Genomic DNA, 26,717 nt, shown 5'->3' with positions numbered 1-26,717 from the left:
CACTGCACACACTGGAAAAAGTCTGCAGAGAGAATTAAGCAGCTATGCACATAAAAGAGAACAAATGGCAAACAATAAACAAGGTGTGGGAGGGGGGTGAAGAGAAAGAGGCTATAGACAGAGGAAGGGTTTCAAAGTACAGCGAGTTATGGCTTTAAAACATAACAATTGCACATTCTTGCATAGAAACACTCTTACTCCGATGCATTTCAATGTAGTGCCAGACCGTAGTTGGACCCCATAAGGTTCCTTCCACCCAACCTTCAGCCTGCCCAGGTCCCATTGAATGATAGCATGGCTTCAGCCACTTCTCTTCCACCTCCTTGGAGATGATGCCCTCACCTCACAGCGTACAGAGAAACAGGAGCAAGGTGCACACTAGGGCACTTCTGAGGGCACTGCTGCTTCAGTACAAAGCCTATTATATTAACTGCTCATCTCTACGCTTTCTCTCTTAGAGCTCCCTCCTGCTATCGGATAAAAGAAAGACTTGTTAGGTGCAGGCAGTGCTGTCAAAAACCTGAGATGGTAGCTCCATCCTGCTAATATCTGCCCCTGTGCTGGGACAATGACCCCCCCCAGCAGAGCATAATCAAGGCAGTCTTATCGGGAGGAGCTTTTGCTCCTTTCTGTGTGTATTTCTTATTTGGGGAATCAATGGAAAAGCATTATACCCCTGTGAGACCACAACAGAACCACTCCTGATTAAAAATAGCTCTTTTTATAGTGTTTCCCACCAGCTAAATGCATCAGAGATGCTGGGTTAGATCAGTCCTGTCTGATACAAGAGCTGGGGTTTCTCCCTGCTCCCTATTGCCAACTCCATCAGCCCAATCCTGGCAGGACAACACCATGGCAGGAAAAGGTGCATCTTCAGCAGCTTCCCAGGGAACAGGAATTTTGCCACCAAGTTTAATGAGTGGAGGATTAGGCCATCAGGGGTGAAGGAAATCAGAGGCAAGAGCCTGTGATTCACTGGGCTGGAACAATCCTATCAAATGAGATCAATGCAATACCAGCTATGAGCCAGCCTCATGCTTCACTCCCAAGCACTGAATCGCTGTTACAGGGTTAACACCGCTGGCGTTCACATCTGCTGCTCTTAGGGCACTTCTTGAACTTAAACATCACAGAAAGTAAAGGCAAAAGAGCACAGAGACATCACAAAGCTGACCAAAAAGGGCCTTGGATCCCCTTGGTTATAAGCATACATAGAACAGAAAGGAGAGATTAACATATTTGCTAATTGTGCTGGTGCTTGCAGCACTGCTCTAAACAGTACAGTAGATCCCTCCCAAAATCAATGCAAAAACAAAAGGCAGCACAAAGATTCCCTCTCTCCACCCATTTCCTCCTATTTCATTCTGCCCTTCTCAACATCTCAGATTACAGCAGCAACCCCAAGCCTGAAACACAGTTCATTTACATGCTATCAGTACCTTAATACCCAACTTTCCCAACTGTCTCTGATGCATTTACCTTTATAGAACTGTGAACTGATGTTGTTTGCTGGGGTTTCCCCCCCCCCCCCCCGTGTCATACAAATAACATTTGAGAATTCAGAGCTGCCTCCTGCAGCACCCTCACAGGATTCCTGGGTAATTTTGCCCCTTTCTACCTCAAAAACCCAAACAAACTCTGAGGAGGGCTGGCACTGTGACATCTTGGCTAACAAGCCCAGAAGCTCTGGTGCAAACGGAGCCCTTTCAAGTATGGAGTCGACGGAGTGGAGCACAACAACTAGAAAGCAATTAGAAGCCTGCAAAGTTTGATTAAAAGAAAAGAGAGAGACTGAGCTACACAAAGCAGGTCTGCAGTGCTGGCTCAGCCCATGCTAACAGTCCCCAACAGCTTGGTTTTTAGCATGAAGAACTGCAGGGATGCCAGGCAAACAAGGAGAGCAGCTAGAGCCGATTCACCCAGACCAGAGTCCAACTTCAGCCAAAGCCTAGCGTGGTACTGAGCCCCCCTTCCCCAGTCCCCATCTGTCTGTGGGGCAGAACTGAGCCCATCCCCAGCACTCGTCCCACCACCCTCCCACCTGCCAGGGAATGAAGGGAATGGGTTGATGAACCCCTGAGCAGAAGACCCCAAAGCAAGAGCTGCTGCCCAGCTCTCTGTAAAGGGCATTGCCCACATGCTCACCTTTCCCAGCTAAGGTCACTGCTTTAAGTGGAACAACACTGCCAAAGCATCACCATCCAGACTAGGCGCTACCATGCACAGCAAAAAGAAGTTCCTGCGTTTCCATGGGGATAGCAGTGACTGCATGTTTAGCAGCTGGAAGATACGGCAGCACACATGCTCAGCACCGAGTCCCCCGATGGCAGAAGAGCCACAACACCCAGGAGCCACGGGAACGACAGACCGCAAGGTTCCATCCAGGCTTCAGCATGGAGGCAGCTCTGCGTGCAGAGTGGGAGCTGGTGGGAGAAGGTTCCTGCGGATTCATGTCTTGAGATCAGACAGCGATGCCTGAACTCCTCCCCGGATCTGCCTGTTACAGAAATCCCAGCGGGAGCACTGCCACATCCAAAGCACTGCAAGTCCCTCGGCTCCTCCCTTCCCATTTCCGCGTGCTTACACATGGGCAGAGGGGCAAAACGCAGGGAGAGTCCCCAGAGCAGCTACTAAACCTCCATGGCATTGGGCCTCCGGTGTCTTTTTATGCTGGGAAACAGAGCGAGGCAAAGGACTGCAGCACAACTCATAAAAATATACAACTTCTCAACCACCTACAACACTCAGAGGCCGTTTCTGCACGTGTTTATGTCAATATTTCTGCACCCTAACAGCACGGGGCAGGGATGGGGGATTGTTTCCTCACGCAGCTGCACTTTTGTGCTAACGCCTTTATGAAAGCAAACAAGCCATTTATTGGCAACCCAAATGCACGCAGACACAAAGCGAAAGCATGCAGTTACAGCAGGCTTGATAAAATTAAACTCCCCAATGAATTTCAATTATATTCCTTCAACAGCTTAATAAATGGCAAGCTGAAACTACTGGCAAAAACAAAGTCATTTGACTGGTCACTGTAGCACATTTCTATGGCTTTATGTAATTATACCCCCGTGGCAAGGCTGTAGCATTTGAAGTCCTTTCTGAAGAAAGGGAAGAAATTAAAAACCAAGCAATTACTGTATGCTGGCCCAGAGCTTTGGGTATAAAGCCGTGTGCTGGCACACAGCCCACAGCAACCAGAGCAGGGGAGAACTCGTGTGAAATGCTGCCAGGGAAACATGGGGCCTGGAGCCTGCTCAGCACCATTCACCAGGCTTCCCAACAGCCCCTTCTGCATTACCGCCTGATACATGGGCAATGTGGGACATGCATCCATTGCAGATGTACTTTACAAACACAAACTTCGCATCTCCTTGAAGCAATCAGGTGTAAATTGCCATTAACATCATCACTTTCATCTCTGTGCATGGACACAAAAGCGAAGTCCACTTGCAGAGCCCAACTCAGAACCACGTCTAATGTTAATGTGGACACCCTTCTGTGCACAGCTGACACTCAGTCCCTTCACTCCCCCTATCTGCTCCTGTCATCCCTCTGCATTCCCACTGCTGGAAATGGAAAGAGGAAGCAGCTTGCAAGCAAATCTAAGAGCTCCTGAATTAGAGCAGCGACCCCTGAAAACAGAGTCACAAGAGTGTGAATCTGCTTTAAAAGATAACGCAGGCCTTGCTGCAGAATCGAGTGGCAAATCATTAGTGAACTCTGAAATGCAGCATTTAAAGCCAAAAAACCCCATTCCACTGCTTGACCCAGACCCCTCGCTTGTAGTGTCAGCATCACAGCAAGGCTGGCTGCAGGGAACACACAGCGAAGGACTGTGCACAAGAAGAATTTCCAGGAGCATCTTCAGAGGTTTTAGCAGGGAATACAAAGGGAAAACAACAAACCTCAGACTGACACACAGCAGATGAGACGGGACCAGGGGGCAGGAGAGCATCACCTATCTCAAAACTGCCTTCAGCCACTGAAGGCAGCGGCTGCAAAGCCCTCCCAGCCCTCTGCTGACAAGCAGCCAAGGCACCAGGCAGTTGTCAGCTGCAGAGCCGCTGCTCACCGCTTCCCTTCCCAGACTACAGCTGTTGAGTCATAAACATCAGCATAATTAGAAAGAAGTGGAAAACACACAAACAAATCTAACAGCCCGAGCGACAACGGCTGCACTGAGAGATGCTGGTCCTGCAGTTGTTTTGTGCTTGGTGGCATCCCAAAGCTGTGCTGGAGGATGACAACATGGGATGCATCCCACGTGTGCCCCTTTACAAAGCTACCACTGCACAGCAAGCAATCCCCCTTGCCTAGATAGACACAGCAATGACGGTTAGAGATGGAAGAACATCCGTCCTGCTTTGCCAACAGGGAAGGAAGATGGAGAAATGAAGGCCAGAAATGCCAATGCTTGGCTTCAGGGAAGGTTCTGCTGCCCAAAGATGCTCTTTAAAGCAATCAAGCAAGATGGCACCACAGCTGAACAGCAGCACTTGCAGTGCTGACTCCCTCCTTGCATAGTGAAGGCTGCAGGAGACCTCTCCAGTTCCCAATAGGTTTATTGCCATTAGGAGATGTAAATTGGAAGGAAGAACTACACCTGGGCCTCTGCCTGCTGTGCTGGGATGGAACAGTGGCTGTGGGGAGCTGGGAGCTGCCTCTCCACCTCCAAATCCCACTTACAATGGGAGAAAATGCTGTAGTTGCAAGTAGCCATTATTTAGTAATGACAATAAATCCCAGCTGAGCCACAGAGGAGGCACACGAGGAGAGCAATTTTTCCTCTACCTGTGCAGTGAATAAACTGTGTAATTCTACACTCCTCCCCCCCATAGATGTGTTGTTATACATTTAAGCAGTGTTGCTACAGAGCTGTGATTAGAGCTCAAATACGGTACTCGTGTTTATTGCAGTACTTCAGAAGCTGCACTCCAGCATACCCTGAGAGAGACACCAAACCCCACTTTATGACCCTGAGGACAGCCTTTCACTGGAGCAGCCCACAGGTCTGGCATTGCAGCCGATCAAATGGCTGCACGCTGTTGTGCAGCTTTGTGCATGGAGTGCTGCAAGAAGTTCGTGCTTGCAACACAGGCTGCTTGGGATGGAAGACAGAACGCAGCCACGTAGCAAAGGGAAGCACTCACTTCTTAATATGACCTCGCTGCCACTCACTGATTCAGTCACATACCAGCAAGGACTTCCAGCTACCACGTGCAACACATCCATGCACTTGTGCATAACACTCCCCACTATGGCAATAAATACAACGCATGGTAATCCAAGCTTTCTTGCAACCTGATCTATAAAAAGCAGCTGGCTTCCCATCCCTCTCCCAACACTACCTCGGGTTTCCTGATACTCTTGGAAACCTAACAGGGTTTTTATTGATCAAGTTGGCATTAGGTAGCTATAAACATGAATTCCAGCCTACCTCTCTAAACACTGCTTACAAGGTCAACATCTCCCATCTGCCCTTCTTCCTGCCCTCCAAAACAAACAACAAACACAAACTTTCTTTAGCCCCTCTGAGCTTTTGGAAGCTACCAAGCATAAAATTACTACCTAGCTGTATATTCTGCTTAAATACCTTTGGCCAACACAGAGGTAGAAAGAAAGCCATACTGAGAGGCACCTGAATGCAGACTAAACAAATCAGGGTAAACTTCCTACTTGCTACCGAAGCAGAGCAGAACAACATGACCAGTTCCTGTTTTGCAGACACATCCTCACTCCCTCTCCCAAAATGTCAGACTATATATTGAATATATGTGGTCAGACTGTATATTGAAGACATCCATTTCAGAAACAACATCGTCACACACTGCCTCCATTTTAGGAAGCCTCGCTCATCCATAGTGAAAGCACGGGATGGCAGGATGGTGGGAGCATCTCAGCCCCGTACCCTACTGCCATAACACCAGGAGACACAGCTCTGCCCCAGTCCTTAATGCTCTGTGAATTCTGACACGCTCACCCTAAAGGGAAGGGAATCCCCCTGCAGTGACACAGATGTTAACACATCCAGTCTCAGTTCCTCAGATTCATGCCATACTTCTATCCATTGTTGTGAACCTCTTTTTCCCCTGGACCTTCACACCTTCAGGTTAAGTCATTTGGCAGTTTTGTCCCATCTTCTACAGCCAAGCCAAGGCCAGATGCAGAGGCCACAATTCTTCCCCATGCTATGGAATTGCATGCGCTCTTCATGTACAGTCAGCAATGAAAGGGCTGAGTCCTATTTTTCTGCTCTGAAATCCTTATGCTGGAATGCCGCCCCACTTAGTGTACGAGGTCACTGTACAGCCCATGCCAGACCCACAAGCTTGGCAGAAAGAGCTACACATGGGCTGCTCTGCAGTGGGTTTGTCCCCCACACACCCATCGGCTGCCTTGCTTTCAGAAATACAGAACTGCCTGTGCAGTGTTGCATTGCTGAAGGAATACTTTTTATTATTTATGGCATGTTTTTCTCAGGGAGATATATATTCAAGCTCAAGTATAACCTTAAAAGTAGGCTGAGAGTACATCAGGGAGTATGAATGAGTTGAGCTAATGACTTGCTCAGATTCAACCTCTGCTTTCTGCACCGTTTGTTGAGGGAATAAGTTGCTCCTATAACACAACTCGCTATCAGAGCATTTAACCTGGACACGTTGCCTCCTCCCTAAAGTCCACACACAAGTGTTCCGGGGTCTGCACATGGCTGTAATAGCAGGCAATTCATCAATAACCTCTCCTTCCCAGGTCCTCGAGGAGTATTTACCCAACTCTCAGGTAAATGAGGCAAGACAGAGCACGTCTTGTTCCCAGAACCAGCCCCTCTCTATCAAGTGCTAGACACATTTGCAGAAAAACAAATTAGAGCATGTTAAAACACTTCACTTAATTAAAAATAAACCTAGCAGTATCACAAAGGTAAAAGTAATTCAACGCTTTGGTTAAACACTGAAAACAGAGCTGCAGTCTGAGAGCTCGCTCTGTGCATACCAAATGCTTTCTTTTTCGAGCATCCTAATGGAGCAAAGAGAAAAGTGATTTGAATTGGCTTTTAAGTCATAAAGTATATGCTGTAAGTACCCAACCAAAACCAGATGGACAGAACCGGAGGTGGTGGAAGGCCCATCCTTGGAGACATTCAAGGTCAGGTTGGATGGTCCCTGAGCACCTGATAGAGCTGGGGGTATCCCTGTTAATTGAAGCGAGTTGGACCAGATGACCATAAAGGGTCCCTTCCAACTCTAATGATTCTGTAATTATCAATATTTTGGATTTCCAAGGAAAAAAACCCAACCAAACAAACCAAGACAACTGCAGATTTCTTCCTTTCTGTCTGGTCTGCCTTTTCTCCAGCCCTACAAATGACACCTGGACTAGATACCTGGCTCCCTACACGACCACAGCAGAACAAATCATCTTAACTTTTCCAGCACTATGCTTCCATTAACTTCCTTAAGAAAACACATTAAAAGTTATTAAGAAGAACAAAAAAAGCAACAAAAGCACAAATTACTCATTTCTTGGCACTCGGTGGTAGGAGTGCTCTGGGGAGATAGAAGCATAACTTCAGTTTTCACACTAATACGCCTGCTTTAAGGTGGTAAAGTCCATTGCTTTGGACAGCTTTTACTCATTTCATTTCTACTGTTACCACTTGATGCCAAAATGCATTTTTTCCTGAAGATTTATGGACTCACATTGCCAAACCCAACTGCATTTTCACCACCGAGCGCAACGGAAGCAGGATCTAGGCCGCAGTGCTAAACCTATCTATGTCCAGTTATTCCAAGAACACAAATTAATGCTGAAGCATCCATCTGGCATAACAGATTGGTTGGTGCACTTTGTCCTCCGCTAATTAATCGATTAGTTCTACTGGGTAATGAGAGATTCCCCCCAGTTCTCTGGTCCGGGAGGGCGGGTGGGCTGAGTCAGGCCCATGAGCAGGACTTGAGCTGCTGGGGGCTCACAGGTATATTTTAAAGGGCTTTCACAGACATTTATATGCACGTGAATGATTGTTAAAATATAAAAATATATAGAATTATACATATAAGCATTTACTGTCTTCATTTTTGGGTCCTTCGCTCCAAGAGAGATGTTGAGGCTCTGGAGTGTGTGCAAAGAAGGGCAACAAAGCCGTGATGGGTCTGGAGGACACATCTGATGGGGAATGGCTGAAGGAACCCAGCCCTTAGCACCACCTTCTCCTACTGAAAAGCTCCTTCTCACACTCCAGGGCAGTACAGACAAAAACACACAAAGTGCAAGTCTCTGGAAAACAGATACCTCGCAAGCCAGTGAAATACTCATCAAAATAGAAAGCTGATTCAACACTGTAACAATGCAGTAAACATCCCAGTTCACTGCTACAGGCCCACGGCTGCTTTGTGCAGGGTTTGACTGCTGAGAGGGCATGTGAAAAGCAGCCTATTTTGGGGAAAAGGGAAACGCTCTCTGAACCTGTGCACGACTTTAACAATACCCGCTGTCAAAAAAACAGGGACTTTTCAAGTGCCTGGCATCACAAAGCTGCCTCAGACTGAAGGATGTGGGGAAGAGGAAATATCATCTGAGCACAAGTAATACAGTTGGACTAATTACCCTTTAACTGCACAGGTTCAGTACTTGCAACGGTGGCTATTTCAAAGGCAAAAGGGTCTGGAACCACTCTTCCAGGATGAGATGCCAATAGATGCCCTTGGCTAAACACGTTGATCAAGTACCAAGAAACCACATCCCTGCAGTTTCCCATGCAGGAAATTCCAGACTTAGTCAAAACTTGGCTTGAGACAAGAAATAAAAGCTCTTCAAGTTCAGATGTCAAATAAGACTTCTGAGCAGGATCGTTTATACAGCCATAAGTATTTAGTTTAAGCCTCTATCATGAGAGCCACGTATTTATTATTCCTATCTCAAAGGCAATTTATCAGTCCTCCCCCTCCTCCAAAGCCTCCCAAACAGTTTTCTCTTTATATATTCACACCCAGAGCTTATTCCAAGTTCTTTTGGGTAGCAGGGAAGAGGACACAGCTGGAGATGAGAGAGAATTACCATCTGCAAAAGCAGTGGATCACATTCAAGTGAATGATCTCCACAAATCTAGAGAGTGAACTGCTGGGGTACTGCAGCTGTGGAACACACCACTCACCTCTCCTACCTCCTGCACAACACCGGGCCATCATTCATTGCTAAGTGGTTAAGAAAGCAAGCATCATCCCCTCAAATCTTTACCCAGAATAACATGATGGTGCAAGACCAAACAGAAGAAATAAATAGTTTCAGGCTTGTTTGCAGATAAATCTAAACTGAAAGTCTGGCTACTAATCAGAGAAAATACATATATATACACATACTGAATATATTTAAATAGATCTCAACTTTTCAAGCAGTCTTCCTATTTGCTGGGGCCCAACCTTCTGGGATACGTGGGGATGTTGTTTCTGAGAAAGGCATGCCCAACCCACACCTACCTCACACAGGTGTTCTGTGGCTTAACCACTCTTAATGACATGCTGCTGGTCCTCTGACAGCTATTCCTACTCAGGGTTGGTGGTAATGCTGCTCCTAAAATATCTGCTAGCTATGAGAGCTCTCCAAGCAGCACCTTCTTTGAACCTACATGGCCACTGCACAGCATCTCCTTGCACACCCAGGCTGGAAGCGACTGAGCAGAAGGCAGCAGAGCCCAGCACGCAGTCTGCACATCTTCAGTGCTCAAATTCCATACAGCAATAATCAAAAAAAAAGGATCATTTCCCGTAGCAACCTGGAGAAGCCACTCCAACAAGCCCAATGCATCGCATTCTTTCCATTTGGCCTCTGGCAAGTCTCTGCCTGTTTGAACAGATGCCATCAGGACTTGTCCACGTCGTGCTGTGCTGGGTTTGTTTTTTTTCCTACTCATTCTACCCTTCTTCTGCTTAAAAGAATGAACCCGCTTTTACAGCCTGCACGTTCACTTCATGGCAAGAGGTGGCCAAACATTAAACCATTTACCAACCAGATCGCCACGTACAAGTCTACATTTAAATGCCTCCTCCAACAATTGAGACGCTACAAATACATTTGTGAAGTCCATGTAGTTGGTAGTGATGAGAGGCAATGCTGGACAAAGAGGCCCTTCACTGGGGAGGAGTGTACAGACTTCTCCTTCAGAAGCACAACCTCAACCCCCAAACTTTGGCTGAGAGTCATATGAGAAGCACTACACAGGCTCACAACAGAGTCCGTTCATTTGGGTAAGATCTGTGCCTATCTTTAGCTGATGATACTGTTACACACTTATGTTTAAAAAACAAAAAGCAGAAAAATAAACAACAGTAACAACTACAAAAACCCACTCCAATTTCCTTATAGAATCATAGAATAGCTCAGGTTGGAAGGGACCTTAATCACAGAATGGCCCGGGTTGGAATGGACCTCAAGGATCATGAATGTCCAAACCCCTGCCAGTCAGGGCCACCAACCTCCCCATTTACTACACTGGGTTGCCCAGGGTCCCATCCAACCTGGCCTTGAACACCTCCAGGGATGGGACCTTGAAGATCATCAAGTGCAACCACAACCTTATCTTTTAATTCTCAAAAGGTTTGGGATTTGACTCAGAAAGAAATCCACTGTTGCCGGTCTTCTTGTTCTGCTGTCATTGACCCCATCATGTGAGTTGTTTGGGTTGTTTTTAACTCCAGATTATAAAAATAGATGTCATGAAGCTCATAGTTATGTATTTTAGGCATCTGAACAAGAGGGGAAAAAAAAAGGTAAACCTGATACATGTGTAACTAAAGAGGCTCAGACTGGCACATCAGTAAGAATAATGCAATTCCTATTAAAAATAAATCATGATGTTAAAATGAATGTCATTGTTTTGACTGTGTACGTATAGCAGATCTGTGTGAGAACATTTGAAGCCATCTACCCTGCATTTTTACTCCAGATTCCAATGAAAATGGCCACAGGCACGAGCAGGTTGTGCAAACTCCCTTTGCTACAAAGCTCGTGCACTGAATCCCTTAATTTCCTAACACACCTTTCATGCATCTTGCTGAAGAAGTCTTGAGGAATATCAAACACTTACAGGAAGCTTCTATTTCTGACAGGCATTCAAGGAACTGCAATCCCTCTGTACCAATGGCTTTAGATGGCTCAGACCGCCATGGACAAAACATTATCCTCAATGACACTCCACAGAACTCGGCTGCTTTCAAAAGCAGCCCTCTGCTTTTATCACTTTGGAATCCCACAGGACTGTCTCCAGAAGTACCACCCAGCTTTTTCTCCTGCCAAAAGGAGGCTACGAGCTTTGAAAAAGAAAAAGTTAATGAGTAAAGCTTGGAAGCAAACGAAGCTTGCAATTACACCACCACACACAGGGTTATGGCCGGCCCAGAAGAGTGAACTGGGGAACAGCTCCCCGCTCCCAACTTGCATTCCCCATTTATCAAGTTACTTAATCACATACCTAGGCAATAAATTTTAACAGAGTGACTCATGTGCTTGAAGTGAGGCATGCCTGCAGGCCTCCTGATGAACCCGGGATACTGGGAGCTATGCACATTGACCTTGCAGAAAAACAACCCACCTTATACAAAGCAAGGCAGCCTCGTTTCTTTCTTTCTTTCTTTCTTTTAATTGCTACTGTTAAAAAACAAGCACACCCTGCTGTTGATGCTGTTGCTTTCACAGAAGTATCGACCCAAATATCTGATATTTATTGTCATATCGTGGAATCCCATCATTCCCTAAAAGAAACTCACCTACCAAAAAGCTATTTTCTAAGCCGTGCCTTCAGTCAGCCCATGCAGATAACTGGCTGGACTGTTAGCAGAAGTCTTAGATAAAAGCTGAACAACAGCTACTTTGATCAGAGGTGAAACGATTCCTGCCAGTCTTGCACTACACAAGCGATCCCAAGAGCTGATGCTCCCATGGCTCTATTAAGGTAACAGCTGATGAGGACCATTAAAGCAATGACCTCTTTCTTGCCTAACTGCCCAGCCAGCAGGCTGCCCTCCCTTACATCTGCATCTCTGTACAACACTGCCACACATCCCCATTGAAACTATTTCCTAACACTCCCAAGTTTCCTGCTGTAGTTTTTCCCCCCTCTCTTCTCAAATAAGAGAAAGCATGAGAAAATAGGACATGGAGTAAGCGTACAGCTTAATTACCTACAAGGCGATGGGTAATCAAAGCAAGTCAGGGTTGAAAACAAGACAAATACAATCTGACTTCTATATAAACATCAAATATCCACAGTTTAGCCCTAATTACTAAAAGTACTCATTGCAGGCTGGATTTAACTGCATAATTAGCTCCAGTGAATACAAAAATGAACAGAAATCTGCGTCCATGCAGAGCTCTGCATCGGGAGCTCAGCTCCTGATGTTTTGTTGTCGTGTGTGCTATGACAAATGAATTGAAGTCTACCAAAGAATTCCACGGACCTCAATAAAGAAAAACCCAACACCCTTCCTCATTCTCTTTTGTAAAAGATTAAGTCCCGTGTTTTCATACTGAGAGGATGCAAGAAGGAAGTAATTAGCCCTCGTATCAAGCTGGAAAACAAAGCCCTAAATCATATGATACTCCAATGTCAGCAAAAGGAAATGAATGTGAAATGAAAAAGTTCTGCCCCTGACGTTACCCACATAACCTGCCCACGTTAAGGCCCTGTGAACCAAATATGTGTAAGCAATGGGATGGTGCTTACAGAGACAGAACAGACCCATCACAGGCGAGAGCATGAAGCATTGCTAGACTGTCAAATGCTTCCTAAACAGCAGAGGAAAAAATCCACTGCCGAGCTCTGGGGGCTCAGAACTACATTTAGAAGAAGGGGTGGGAAATTAATTGGAGGCCAATAAAAGCAGAGTTCACTGCAGATAATGATTTCCAGCTCTCTGGATGTATTGATAGCCATAGAACTGCCTGCTTTCTAGCTGAGCCAGAAGCTCACAGAGGGAAAGCAGCAGCACTTATCCCAGCACACAAAGCAACCGAGCCAGGTCCACGCTGTGCTGACCTTGCCATCTGGACATGTGGCAAGCCCAGAGCAGAGGCATTTCCAGCATTATCCTCTATAATCATGTAAAACTGTATTCTGATGAAAGAGGCCAAAAATCCCATGCTCCAAAGGCCCGGCTGATAACTGCCATCAATCAGTCCCGTTCGTGGATGCCAGGCCTCACACGGTGATGCCCACATTATCACTCCACAAACATTAACAGATTATCACACTTTCTGCACGAGGATGATTTTCATTCCTCCGGTCCTACTAAACGAGAGGAAAGCAGCAGGTAAGAAGCTGGTCTCATATCCCCAGTGAATAACCAAAAGGGCTTTGTTAGGGGCTGCTGTGTAGTCAGGATTAGATCTGAATGATGTGCAAGAAGCTTTGCAATGAATTGGTGACCGAGCTAAGAATAAACATTGGGATCCTAGATTGCAATTCTGTACCTGTGACACAAACAGGACCGTGGGGCTCTGTTCTGCCATGCTCAGTTTGAGAACACTGCCTCCACCTGCACTGAGCACTGGGGCACTGAACTGGGCCCTCATGGAACACGAGGACACTTTGCTCAGCGGTCTTCCAGCAGCTACAGTGCAATGGGCCCATGCTAGAAACTAAAGAATAAAGGCTTCAGCCAGCCGAGCACAAGTGGCACTTGTTCATAACAACACAGTTTGGGCAGAACCAAACCCCTCTGAGGCCTGAGATGTATTAACATGAAGGATTCAAAAGGAGATCCCTCCAACTACGAAAATAAATACAACCCCTCCCACACGCCTTGACATAACAAGACTTTACAGGGCTAGCGGGAGCAAGCACAACAGTTATGATATGTTGAAACAAGCAGTGTCACTCATCCCTTGCCTCAGACGACAGATTGACGGATTGCCAGTGCAGGATTTGCAGACGAATTCAAAAGGCAGCAAAGCTGAAGACAAACTGTCAGCAGAGGGACCAAAATCCTTCTTTTTGTTTATTATTATAAGCCAAAAGCGGGCTCCAAAAAGAACTAACCCTGATAAGTGCCCACAAAGAGCAGCGCTCTGCTTAGGAAAGGTGCAAAGGATGGCATTATTCAAGTGTCAGCAATCCAGACCATATATACATTTGTGTACATATACATACACACAAACCTTTCAGGAAGAGATGCCACTTAGCTAAACAGGTCCATGGGTAATAAAATATAGTACTTAACAGAGGCTGTTCCTTCCAACCTGTACTGACGTTGACTTTGTTTGCATGCCATGAAGGCAGGCTGAGACGAAGGATCCTGGCAATCCTAAGAACTGAACCACAATTCACTCATTTCACTTCTCCCAGCGTGGCATCCAGCCACTGCTGAGCAGTCTGAGATGCTCTGAAGTATTGTGGACCATTCTCAGTGCAAGACTGCTCCTGAGCAGCGATGAGAGCTGGAAAGAAAACATCTATGGGAAAGATACTGAAGTTGCAGGCGTTTCTATCAGCATCTTCAAGCCCAGCACAGGGTGCAATGGCTTCAAACTGCAGCAGAGCTGCTAAGCAATAGGATGGGAGCACTGTAAGCATCAGTTGTGCAGAACAACAGGTTGGGAAAGCCTTGGCAAGATAAAACTAAGCAGCAGAAATGATACAAATGAGCCTGGAATGGGCTGGTGGGGAAGAACTGTCACCAACCCTGCAGCATGCAAAGCTTCCTGAGCTGGGAAACGGACCATGCCATGCCAGGAAGACAGCACACAGCTTTCAGCCTGCCCACCCAGATCCAACCTGGATGCGTTTCTGCCATCCTGGTATGGGAACTTCTCCATTTACATAATTCACCCAGAGATCATCAAAGAGCTGGCTTTAACATAGCATGAATTAATCCAAGAGCCATAAATGCATGCTTAATCGAGCAAAATGGTTTGTTTTCCCAGAAACCTCAACCATTCTGATGATGTTCAATTTGTGACAACAGAAGTTCTACAGGAACGGAGCCTCTTACACCAGCTTTTCAGCCTGGGCTCCAGCTCGCTGCAATCAATGCAAAGAAACTGGCTGTCTTTGCCAGGTGCAGAATTAGGTTAACAGGGCAGATCCATAACAAAGTAATTGGCTCGGATATTGACATTTATACTCTTGTACCTGTAGGCATGAGGAAGGGAATAAAGAACAGCTTCTGCGTGAGAAAACTCTGGTCAAGCATAACCTGAAAAACAGCTGTTTTTCAGTGCAAGTAGCGAGGTAAGTGCCATTTGTTAGCCCTACAGCAACCAAAGGCAACAAAACAGGACATGTTTGCAGTAGGAACGACCTGAACAACTGCCATTTGTTTTCAGATGATGACAGCAAACTGCTGGTTGAGTGGGAAACTTTCATATAGGAGAGACAGACACACCTGTAAGGTTCAGGTATTTCCTTACTATGAAACCAGATCTTGGGTATGAGAGAGATTTACTCAGCACTTTTCCCACCTCTTGATGCCAGAAATCATGAATTCATTTGAAGCATGCAGAAAACTAAGCCTCTAAAGGGACCATCATTTCACAACAACCTGATCTTTTCTACTAGCAGAGGCTGGATTTCAATCCCTCAATACTACACCCAAAGACCTCTATCACACCAACTAAATCTCCAATAATTGACAAGAATAGATGCGGCCAACTGCTTTCTCATATGGTTCGGAGATATTGCAGTCAGGCAGCATCTTCTCCAAACACAACGAGAGATGACACTTCATCAGACAACGGAGATGTGCCAGGCAATAAATCTTGCAGCAGAAGGCTCCTTCCTATTTTAATTCTGGTCGTCACCAGCGGAGAGATACAATTGTCTTTCTCAAGCTACAACAGACAGAAGAGAAGGGAAGCCAAAGCAAACAGCCCAAACAACCCAACGCACTGAAATACTCGGGATTTCATGTAAATCCCAGCGTACTCATTTAGGCCTAATAAAAATAGCCCACCCCACTGTTTGCACAATCCCTGAGCTCAGTGGATATTATCCCTACAGCTGCCTGCGCTACTCAGAGCAGCAAGGAGGCTTGTTTCATTCGGGCACATCCATCTGTTTTCCCCTTCCCTTTTCTCAGATGCATCATTTCAGCCCCAAGGATGGACCCGGATTGAGACCACCCCCCACTGTGACACTGCTGACTGAGGGTGGGGGTCCCCATAGCTCTGACATGGGAAGTTCTGTTCACCTAAAGGTGAGCAAATAGAGCCTCTTCTGCAGCGCTCCACGAGAGTGGTTTTCATTTGGTCTCTGGCCATTGCAGCTGTCAAAAGGCTCTCGTGTCCACAGCAGCACAGGTTTGCATGGACTACAAAAACCAACCTAAAAGCAGGGCTGACATTTGGCCATCCAGCCCATCCCAGGCTGTGCTGAGCTGGTTACAGCACCAGATTTACCCAAGCTGCAGTCTAAAGCTATAGATACGTTACTGCTGGGTGGATACATCTTCAGATAGGAAGTTTTGCTTTCCATCCCCAGCCACATATCCAGGCAACACCAAAGCACAACCCCAAACTCCATTGCCCTGACCCCCCTTCCCTGTCCTTCAGCTGCACAGCACAGCCAGGCTGTAAGAAAACAAGCGGTGGCAGCAATAAAAGGCAGAGCCAGAAGAATTTAAAGCATTACCTCTTCAAGAAAAGACGTGGATGTATTATCCAGTGTATTTGAGTATCAGTGGCCACTGTTCCTTTAGAACAAATGCTCAGAAATAGCTCCTTCCGTGCTGGCTGCTGACAAACAGCCCCCTGCCAAGGAGCCAATGCACTCAGGGAGGATATACAGCCTACTGGGAGCAGGACTCACACCAGCCTGCTTCTCCCACAGCTCCCTGCCTGCCTGGGGGTAAATCACTTCACCTTCCTGTGCCTAAACTCCGTGTTTTTGTAGCAGGGATGATCACTCTTTGCTATTACAGGAGGTCCAGGCACTGCAGACAGAAAACTGCCCCTCCACCCCCAAATGCTTTACAGAAAAGCAATGTTCATCAAGAAAAGCAGATTTCAGATTCGGTTCCTCCAGTAGTTACTACAAAGAAGAGCAATTTAACAAAGAATCCACAACAAGATCTGACGACGTCCTTTCAAGCTCAGGCTTTTAACCCCACACTTAAAACAACCCCCCCCTCCTCCTAAACGTGAGATCACACCCAAGACAGAAAAGAAGAACAAAAAAAGGTGGGCGACGTCGTTCCTCCTGAGCAAAGGGAAAACAAAATTGCAGCGTGCTCCATGTGCCAGTTTTATAGGTGATGTGACAGGTCCTCAGTTCACGGCGGGGCAGACGGAGAACAGAATGATTAGCAGGGTGTGATGACAGTGATGGCTGGCTGGTTCCTGGAGAGCTGATAAGTTATTAAGCTAAACAATGCGTCGCTATTATGAGCAAGTCAGTGCACTAACTGTAATTTCCTTGAAAGCTGAGCGGTGCATGATTATACTTGTCCACTCAGACTCCCTGCTGGCAGCTCCGCGTTCTGCCATTGTTCTGAGCTCTGCAGCCTGCCCAGCGCCTGAAAATGGATTCTTCACATTCAGCCTCCACGGTGGCAGCTGTCATCTGAAGGGGATCGGGAAGAGAGACGTCCTCCATCCCGAAGCACAGCTATTAGAGCCCCCTAAAGCATGAGGTTTTGTTTGGCAGCACAGGCAACCTCTCATTTCTAGTTGAGGCTATTCCCATTTAAAGGGTGCTCTGCCTCTGGAATAACATATGTACATATGTATCATGTATGTACACTTGTATACGTGCATTTCTTTAACACACACATACACAAGCATACAAGTACATTCCTGTTTCCTTTATGACGTTCAGGAAGCCCGCTGTTATTAACAGCTCAGATGGACACCTTTCAACTCAACATATAGGTGAAGACAACAGCGCATGCTTTCACTAATGGACCTGTACAAACCAGGGCTTGAAAAGGCAAGCAAAAACGAAGGCAGGAGCAGCAAGACGAGGAAGCACAGCTTTCCCCTCTCCCACCAAAAAGCAAGGACTCCCATTCTGATTACCCCAACCAACTCTCAGCAACACTCACATTAGATTTGATATCAAGTGAGCATTAAGAGGGAAGCAAACTTGACACCGGGTACATCCCACAAGTGCTTAAAAGATTCCAACCTGTTTTAAACACTGCTTTATGGAAGGCTCATCCTTTTTCTCTGTGCTGATCCTGGAAGGAATACATCATCTGTCGTATGTTTAAACAAGCCAAGGGAAAAGCACCGCTCTATTCTGAAACCAGGAGCTGTTCTATTCCTGTCACTGAGCTCTTTCAAACACAAGTGAAAGGGGGAAAAAAAAAGCATTACTGTTGGAATTAAGAACACAAAAGGAGCAAATGTAATATTCAAAGCATACCAGTAATACGTGTAAGCTGTGCCTGGATATCCTATGAGTTTGGAAAAGCCATTAATACATTACTCACACCTTTACGTATTCATTTTAATCCCTACAAGACGACCCAACCATCAGAAAGGTAATAAAGGTTAAAAAGTCCAACAGTGATTGCTGTAGCCTGTGAGAGCCCCAAAGGAGACAAGCAGCAATAACATGCCATGGAAGCCTCTCAGACATGGATTAACAGCCACAGATGTGCGTAACGTGATACACTATGAACACAGAAGAAAACGAACACAAAGCTTGCACTTTGTATATCGCAGAAGGACACCAACCTGACACGAAACATTTCACACATACATGCTATCTGCTGACTTTTTCCCCCTCCCTCAGTAAGTAGGTCATTATCACTTCTACAACGAGACACCCACTGAAAATACACTGCTTTGCAAGCCCATCAGAAGCTAATAGATAACCATATTGTTCTGAGACTATTTCATATTTAAATCATTGCCGGAGATTACAATTCAGCCACCATCTGAACGAACAAAGCCATTCAGATGGGTCCAGGATGCACAAAGTCTTTTTATATTAATCATTCCAGGCTGATTTCACACTCCTGTGCAAAAGGGAAGGATTTCTGGCCTATGACAGCACAAGAGTTATCACGGGACAGCTCAGCAACCCAGCACAAGCCTCTCCCTTTGGATCATGCACAGAGCTGCAGCTCGGTGATGGGCAATGGGATGAGGCACAACGCTAGGCAAGTGACTGCAGAACAGGAATGATGAGAGCCATGCAGAAACACACAGAGAAACCCAATAGGAGCACAAAGACCGTAGAGAAAACTCTACAGAGGTGCAGAAAACTCTGAGGGGTAAGACTAAGAATTATCAAAGGAAGTGTATTCATTGCCTAAACCACACAGCACACGAAACAAGGCAATTGAGGAGGAATGGGTGACATGGCAACTGGAACCGGTCCATTTACGCAATAAGCCAGATTTTGACAGCAAGAGCATCTTCTGCAAAGGGAATGTTTTCTCATTGCTTAATTACTCCGTTTAGCTCAGAACGATCACAGGTTCATTCCGGGTTGAGAAACAAATTAGGAACTGAAAATGCATGCAGGTCGGTGTTTGTTTGTTTGCTTCTCCCCCTCTCCCACTCTGCAGACCCAACTGCCCCACGTCTTGACACAGGTGGTCTCAAGTCACTGTCAGTTCAGTTTGTTCAGTCCAGATCACACTAAGTTGCTTAGCCATAAACACTAAATAGGTCTTCTAAGCGCTCAGCACATTTGCCTTTGTTTATTACTTAAAACAGCAAATGAAAAAGCTTGTTTGTTACCCCATTAAACTCGAGTTTCAATTTCCACCCAAAAGCTGCTCGGAAAAGATCACAACTGAAAGATTAATCAGGTAATAAATAAGTCATCCATCATTTTCAAAACATAAAGACTGAGTAAGTCTATGTAAATGCATACAGCTGCTTAGGTGCACGCAGTATCTCTCATCGTTAAGAACAATCTATTTCCTTTTTGCTGAGACTATATTTGTTTGCAATGGAGTGCCACAGAGGTTATCAGGAGAGTCGATCTCTGTTTAGGAGAAGGGATAGAAACTACTTGTGTTAAGGATGATTAACATGAGCCATCGCCATCAAGGTCTCTAAGCCAACTGCAACCAAGTCCCTCTGTACGACAGGATACGTTCTGTGACATAATACAGCATTGAATGCACAACTGCTAAGCACAGAAGTAGGGTAAGTATTCAGGCATCACCGAAACCAAAGCGTATCATTACCCAGATTCTCTGACACAGTGCTTCTATAAAGCCCAAACAGAAAAGGATGGGAAGAAAGTCACACCTTCACTTTAACTGTTCAATCCATACCAAAACCTGTAAATCTCCCCCTCTAAGCTTTAGAACCCCACGCCCCCAACATCTTTCCTTTTTAAATTCACATATTTTAATACTTCATATAACATCTTAAGGTTGCATTTTGCTCTATCCTTATGTTGTGCAGCCTGCAACTCCTTACAACATCTCCAGCATCCTCTCTGACCGAGATGCTAACATGTCAATGAAGAAAGAGAACTTTCATAGATATATCTCAATCAACCACGCATCCACCCTTCTTAAAGGGTTGGGTTCCCACTTAATCAACTGTTTGTACTGGAAGTATTTGGGTCGAGGACTTTCCTACAGCACACACCTCCCCACAAGAACCAGACAAGAATGGCACGTGCATCTTAAAAACATCAGTTCCTTCTCATTAATGAAACTAAACCGGAACAGAAAGGTCTGAAGAACAAGCACTTGGCCTCCAAGCCATGCAGCCATGCCCATGCAAGCGTATCTCAGAAGCCCCTTAACAAATGGTTTGCTGTCACCAAACAGCCTCACCACTCATCTTTTCCTTGCACCAACCTTGCACTCAGTAGCACTACTGCAGCGAGGCCTCCAAAGCAGAAATACTCCATTTTAATCTCCAACCAGAGCACAAGGAGTTGGTTGGTGAGGAAGTTTAGGTGTTCACTGCTTGTTTTGGATGTGAAATAAACCCCCCCCCCCCCCCAAGAACTTATCAACCCATACGAAAAGTTTATTATACATCATTGAGATGTATCATTGATGTACCATTATACGTATCATTAATGGAATCATTGAGGTTGGAAAGATGGCTGAGACCATCCAGTCCAAGCACTGACGGTAACTGCAACTTACAGGCTTTGCTCTGTTGATGCTGCAATGAATGGAGTTATTTCCTCAGATTCCTGTTGTATAATCCTTCCTTCACCAGTCCTCAGCTATCAGCAGATCAGAGCTGGAGTTTACTCTGGAGTTGGCAGTAAACAAAAGAACAAATCTGCACTGTTTTCCCCCCTGAAAAAAGGGATTGTAGCCCTTGCCCACACGCATTAGAACACGCAGGACGATTAAGGAGCTGTGTATTAGATAAATGAGGTAGTGTGCTCAACAGATTAAAAACAAAAAGTCGAATTAAGTGGAAAGATTTACATATTTATAGAGCACAAGCAAGGCATTGTCAAATAGATTCAGCCATCAAACGGGGCCTAATTTAACTTAGAACTCAGTGGTAGGAACTGCCTGTGGATTCAAACTATTGTGTTAATGAACAACTCGACTGCTCCTTCCTGATGACAAATGCCCAGCTGTCACACTTGCCCTAACAGACCTGAAGCACTAAGATGGCATAGGGAGCCATGCAGGAAAGCCACATCTTGCATTTAAATACCGACTTCCATCCTAAAGCTGAAGGGGGTTTTAATGAGTTGTACCCTCAGATGATGCATTGTGTCTGTGCAGTATCTCTAGCAAAAGATGGAAACAGCTTAGCATTGGAAATGAGGAACAACCACCACCCCACTACAACAGCAGCCAAGTGTGGCTGGATCCAGAGTTGCTGTTCTGCCTTTGGAATCCCATCTGGTTCCCTGGGATGGATGGCAGGGCAGGAGGAAAACAAAGCAGGGCCCCACCAGGTAGCCTGACCACCAGGGGAGGGAAAGAAAGGGAAATAATAACAGCATTTGAAGACGAACAATAAGAGACCACCAGGAAGGAAACCTGTTCTTTACAAGGCTCCGTGTATTAAAATAGTGCAGAATGTCCTCACAGCCCAGCGAGGACACCCAGCAGCCCAGAACACAAACTAAAGATAAAATTCAAGATCTTATGCCCTTCGTGAGGCTCCAACACAAACCATCTATTCTGTCCTTCTCATCCATTGGATTCTTACAGCACTGACTGCCCACCAGCAAGCTCTGCACCCCAAAGTGAAACCCTAAGTGGACCTTTATTACAGCACTTCTGATTTCAAAGCACCTGGGCAGCAAGAAAGCGATCAGGGAATGACAAACACTCATATTAACAGCAACACCACGTTGTTTCTCAATAGCAGTGTCAGTTTCTTACACACTACCAAGCAAAAGGGACAGATCACCAAAAAATACTATCACAAACTCAGCAAGAATAACAAACCTGGCTCCACTGCTTGTTCAAAGACAGAAGAAAATCCAGTTTGCTCTGCACATTTATCACTCTTTACTTCTCACTGCACTCAACTTCATCCTAACTGTAACTTATCACTGTTAGAACTTAAGTAACACCTTTCTCTCTCAGGTACTGTAATTCCTTGGTTACCACTGAAGCATTATGTTACTGGAACCAAGAGAGGGCAGGCTGTTTGGTAACTCATTGACCCCTGATGTTCAACAGTCCATCACAGTGTTACCTACTAAGGCTAATTATATTATATAGACACAGTGCCTGGAAGAACCCCGACCCCACTTTATTCTCCAGGACTCTCTCCATGTATATTTTTATGAACCCAAAAGAGAAGGAAGAGCAAAGAAGATGAGATAGATGCAAATTTCAGCATGCAACAACGAACGACATGGAGCTGATCCTCCACTAGGGTGCCCGGCAGAGCTACAATCAATAGGTCTGTGTTCATTTGCACAAGCAGAGCACTAGCAGCACAACTAAGCTGGAGTTTCACCATCGGTTACCACTGGACTATCTGTCTTAAGGCACCTTTGCATAAAATGCAAAGTTGTTATGATTCAATGTGTTTTTCCTGCAGCTCCGCTGCTTTTTTCACTGCTGCTCTCACCTCTTCACCTCGTTAACTGCTTTCTTGCTTCTGGCCATCGGAACTGTTCCAAAATTGGTTGTTTTTCGCACCAAAATAAAATAAAATAGCGCCGTTGTAACAGAAGCTAAATTAAAAGGCTCGTGACATGAGCGGGGGCAGGCAAAGTGGTGAAAGGCCAACTAAAGAGAGGGGTATTTGTTACCGCTTCTTCCCGAGAGGATTAAGGAAAACATTCAAGATTTCACCATTTCTTCCAGCCCTTCTCCTTCTTGTATAAGGAAGTGAAAGAGATTCCAATACTCCTCCCAGATAAGAGCCTCTGTAAAACCAAAGCGTTTCCTAACACAAGGATACCAGCGATGTCATTGCCGCCTCTCTGGACTGCATCCATCCCACCGATCATTATTTCCTATGGGCAGCCTTGCAGCACAGATAAAACACTGTTTAAGGTCTCAACGGGAAAAGAATCGGTGGTAACTTTGAAAGCTCACCAGAAAAGAGCAGCAGGGACATGGGGCATCCTCCTCTTTTCCTTCCCACCCTCCCTTTTCAGGCAGGGTGCTCAGGAGGGGATATTTGCCTTGCTATGAATAAGCCGCCATCCCCAGGGTACTTCTTAAAGCAGTGGGGGGAAATAGTGGGATCTGATGCACATACACCTCCTGGAGACCTGCACCCTTCTCACACCACCAGGCTATGGGGTGGGCATCCTGTCTGCCATTGTGGTACAACCCGCTGTCCCAACAGCAGCACCAGCTTTCCTTCCTCTCTCCTAAACCTCCAAATAACCAACCAAGCCGAAGGGAAAATAAACACAAGCTTCCCAAGCCAAGCAAAACCTTTCCACAGACCGTTTGCTTTTCTTGACCAGTCAGATCCCATGGAACTGCTTGCTGGTGGTGCTCTGCATGCACAGAAAGGGTCAGAGCCCATAGGAGCAGCAGCCGGGCACGGCTCTGATCTGAGTGCTGCATGCAAGAGGGGTTGGCACACCTGGAGCAACACTGCCTGCTGCCCTGCCCAACAGCGGAGATGAATTTAACACCAAGCAAAAAAAGATGAATGGCCAGGAACTCGAAATACACAAATAAGTCAATACCCCACCGATGCCTCAGCCCGTGCAATAGAGACAGGTTTAAAGGTCTCCTTGAATAGTGATACTTTATGCATTAGCACACCCCCCCACACACACATACACACACCCCAGTCAGCAACTGCTTTTCAATTAGTAATGAAACAACACATGAAAAAAGAGCAATATCAGCCTGAAAGAGGCTTGGGTACCCCGTGGAGCACTCGGGGATGGCAGTAAACAAGGAGCTGATGTGCACACACTGCACAGCACCGAGCCCGAATGGGATGAGCCCCAAATCAGAGTGAGATTTCAATGCATGAAGTTTAGCTGGGAGATAAGGGACCGTAATCAAATTACACCACAAATAGGTCCATTCATCCGTGAGCTTTATTGCAGGGAGAGGATTGAATTACAAGCCCGGGATAAAACAATTTCAAGGAATAAAAAAGGAAATTTATTAGCTATTTATTATTGTCCCGCTGCCAAAGAAAATTTCCCACCTTCGTCACAAGAATGCAATCTGAGGAGAAAGCTGAAATCCTAATTACCAGGCAGGAAAAACAAGAAGAGTTCGGGCCGTATTATTTACATTGCCGTTCCTCTTTACTGAATAGAGCCACAAAGTCAACCAGCCGAGGGGAAGCCACGAGAAGAAGCGTTTGCAATTCCAGTTGTTTTGCTGGGGAAGGCCCAGGCGTTCAGATACACACAAGGAACAGGGGCAGAGCGATGGGTTTTTCCTTCCCTCTAAGAAAGGAAAATTCCTCCCGGTGCCTTCCACTACATTTGCTTTTCTTTCCCTTCCCTCTCTCCAGCAAGCTATCCCAACAGCACGGCTTTTACAGAGGGCCAAGTGCAAGGTGGGCATTCCCAACCCCCCCATACATACACACACACGTACCCCCCACCTCCCATCCCACCACCCCCGTCCACCCATTTGGCAGCGTCGAAGAAGCGCCTCGTAAAGGCAAACGAGGCTTTAGGAATAAGCGCTGTAAGCAACAACAACCCGAAAGGGGAGGGGGGGGGGGGGGGAGAAAGGAAAGGGAAAAAAAAAAGGGATAAAAAAAGAAAAGCAGCACCGCTCCTCCCGCTGCTGCCGCCGTGTTGTCCTTTGTTGTTCGGCCCCCACCTGTTCCCAGCCCGGGCCGAGCAAATGGGACCCAGCGGAGTCGAACCGACGTGATTGCGGGACCCCAACTCCAGCTCTGAGCCCCGGGTTGGGATGTTGGGATGGGGACGGAGCGCTGCGGGGAGCACCCAGCGGGCTGCTGACACCCCCCCCCCCCCCCCAAACCCGACCCTGTATAAAGAAGGTGCCCCCTGCCTTAAGCCCCCCCTGCCTCCTCGCACGGCCGGCTGCCTCACTCCCCACCCCCACCCCTTTTACAGGCGGGGTACCCCCAGCGCAGCCCCCCGCCCCATCTCAATGAGGGTGACCCCTCAACCCCTTGCAGGAAGCCGAGCACCCCCCACCCTTATACAGCAGGGTCTCCCCTGCCCCCTCGCACCCCGCAGGACGGAGCTGCCCCCAGCCCAGCACGCTGCCCCATACAGCAAATAGGACCCCCGACCAAGGCAGCCCCCGGTGCCCCATCCCCAGCACCTACCTCGTCTTGGAGGACAGGAAAGCAAGTTTGATTAATCCATAGGTAAACAACTGGATGCTCTCCTTGGCTATGCTGGCCACTCTGAGCCTGTGCTCTAAGATGTGCAGTTCCATCTTTTCCTCTTTCTCATTTGTAGTTCATCTATCCCCGGGGTTTATGTTGTGTTTTTGAATGGGGAGGAGGGGGAGGGGGGGGGGGGGGGGGCTGTTATTGTCGCTGCCTTGTTGGTGGTGCTGGTTGTTGTTTTTGGTAGGGTTGTTTTTTTCTCCCCCTCCCCTCTTTCTTTTTTTCCCCCCTTTTTTCCTCCCCTCTCCCCGGCTCTTTCTCCCCCCTACCCGGTTCCTGGGGTGGGGATGCGGTGCCGAAGTTGCAGAGCAGCGGCGCGGGGCGAGCAGCTGGGCTCGCTGAACAAACAACTTGCCACTCAAGCCCGCCGCAAAGCGCATGCGCAGCGCCCCGCCGCATGCCGGGCCTTGGAGTCCGCGCCGCCGCGGGACGGGAGCGGGCGGGACTCAACGTACCAGCCGGCCCTATTGTAACCAGCCTCACCTTTCTTTTTCTTCTTCTTCTTACTGTTAATCTTCCGTCTTTACTTTTAACGCTGACTCTTTGCTTTTCTTTTCTTTCGCTCTTTCTTTCCTTTTCCTCGCTGCTTTTTCTTTTCCTTTGATTGCTATTTTCATTGCACTTACCCTTTGACTCTGGGTGGCGGGCAGGGTGCTCCTTCTCCACCCGAAAGCCAGCAGAAAGGAAAACTTCAGACAGTCCCATAACAAATAAACATTCTCCTCTCATCCGGTTCATTCTCCTGTGCTTCTGATACACAGTTTCTCTCCAAAGAACAAGACAGGTTCCTTAGCAGGGTCTGCTGTAATAGGACAAGGGGAAATGGTTTCAAACTAAAAGAGGGGAGATTTAGATTGGATAGAAGAAAAAAGTTCTTTATAATAAGGATGGTAAGGCATTGGCATGGGCTTCCCAATGGTGTAGTGGATGCCCCATCCTTAGAGACACCCAAGATCAGGCTGGAGGGGCTCTGAGCATCTGATGGAGCTGTGGGTGCCCCTGTG

The 26,717-nt window shown here is 46.7% G+C and overlaps 1 protein-coding gene across 1 annotated transcript in view; it reads right to left on the bottom strand.

The window, feature by feature from the left end:
• The window catches only part of CASTOR2 (cytosolic arginine sensor for mTORC1 subunit 2), a 67,615-nt gene extending 41,522 nt beyond the window's left edge, over window positions 1-26,093 (bottom strand). The window contains exon 1 of the mRNA XM_072353331.1: window positions 25,648-26,093. Within this exon, the coding sequence (XP_072209432.1) occupies window positions 25,648-25,760 (113 nt within the window). The 5' untranslated portion in view covers window positions 25,761-26,093. The remainder of the gene's footprint in view (window positions 1-25,647) is intronic.
• Window positions 26,094-26,717: the final 624 nt, after the last annotated feature.

This window comes from Excalfactoria chinensis, chromosome 19, assembly GCF_039878825.1.
Source record: "Excalfactoria chinensis isolate bCotChi1 chromosome 19, bCotChi1.hap2, whole genome shotgun sequence".
NCBI classification, from domain to species: Eukaryota; Metazoa; Chordata; class Aves; order Galliformes; family Phasianidae; genus Excalfactoria; species Excalfactoria chinensis.
This window is presented reverse-complemented; position numbering and strand designations above follow the sequence as displayed.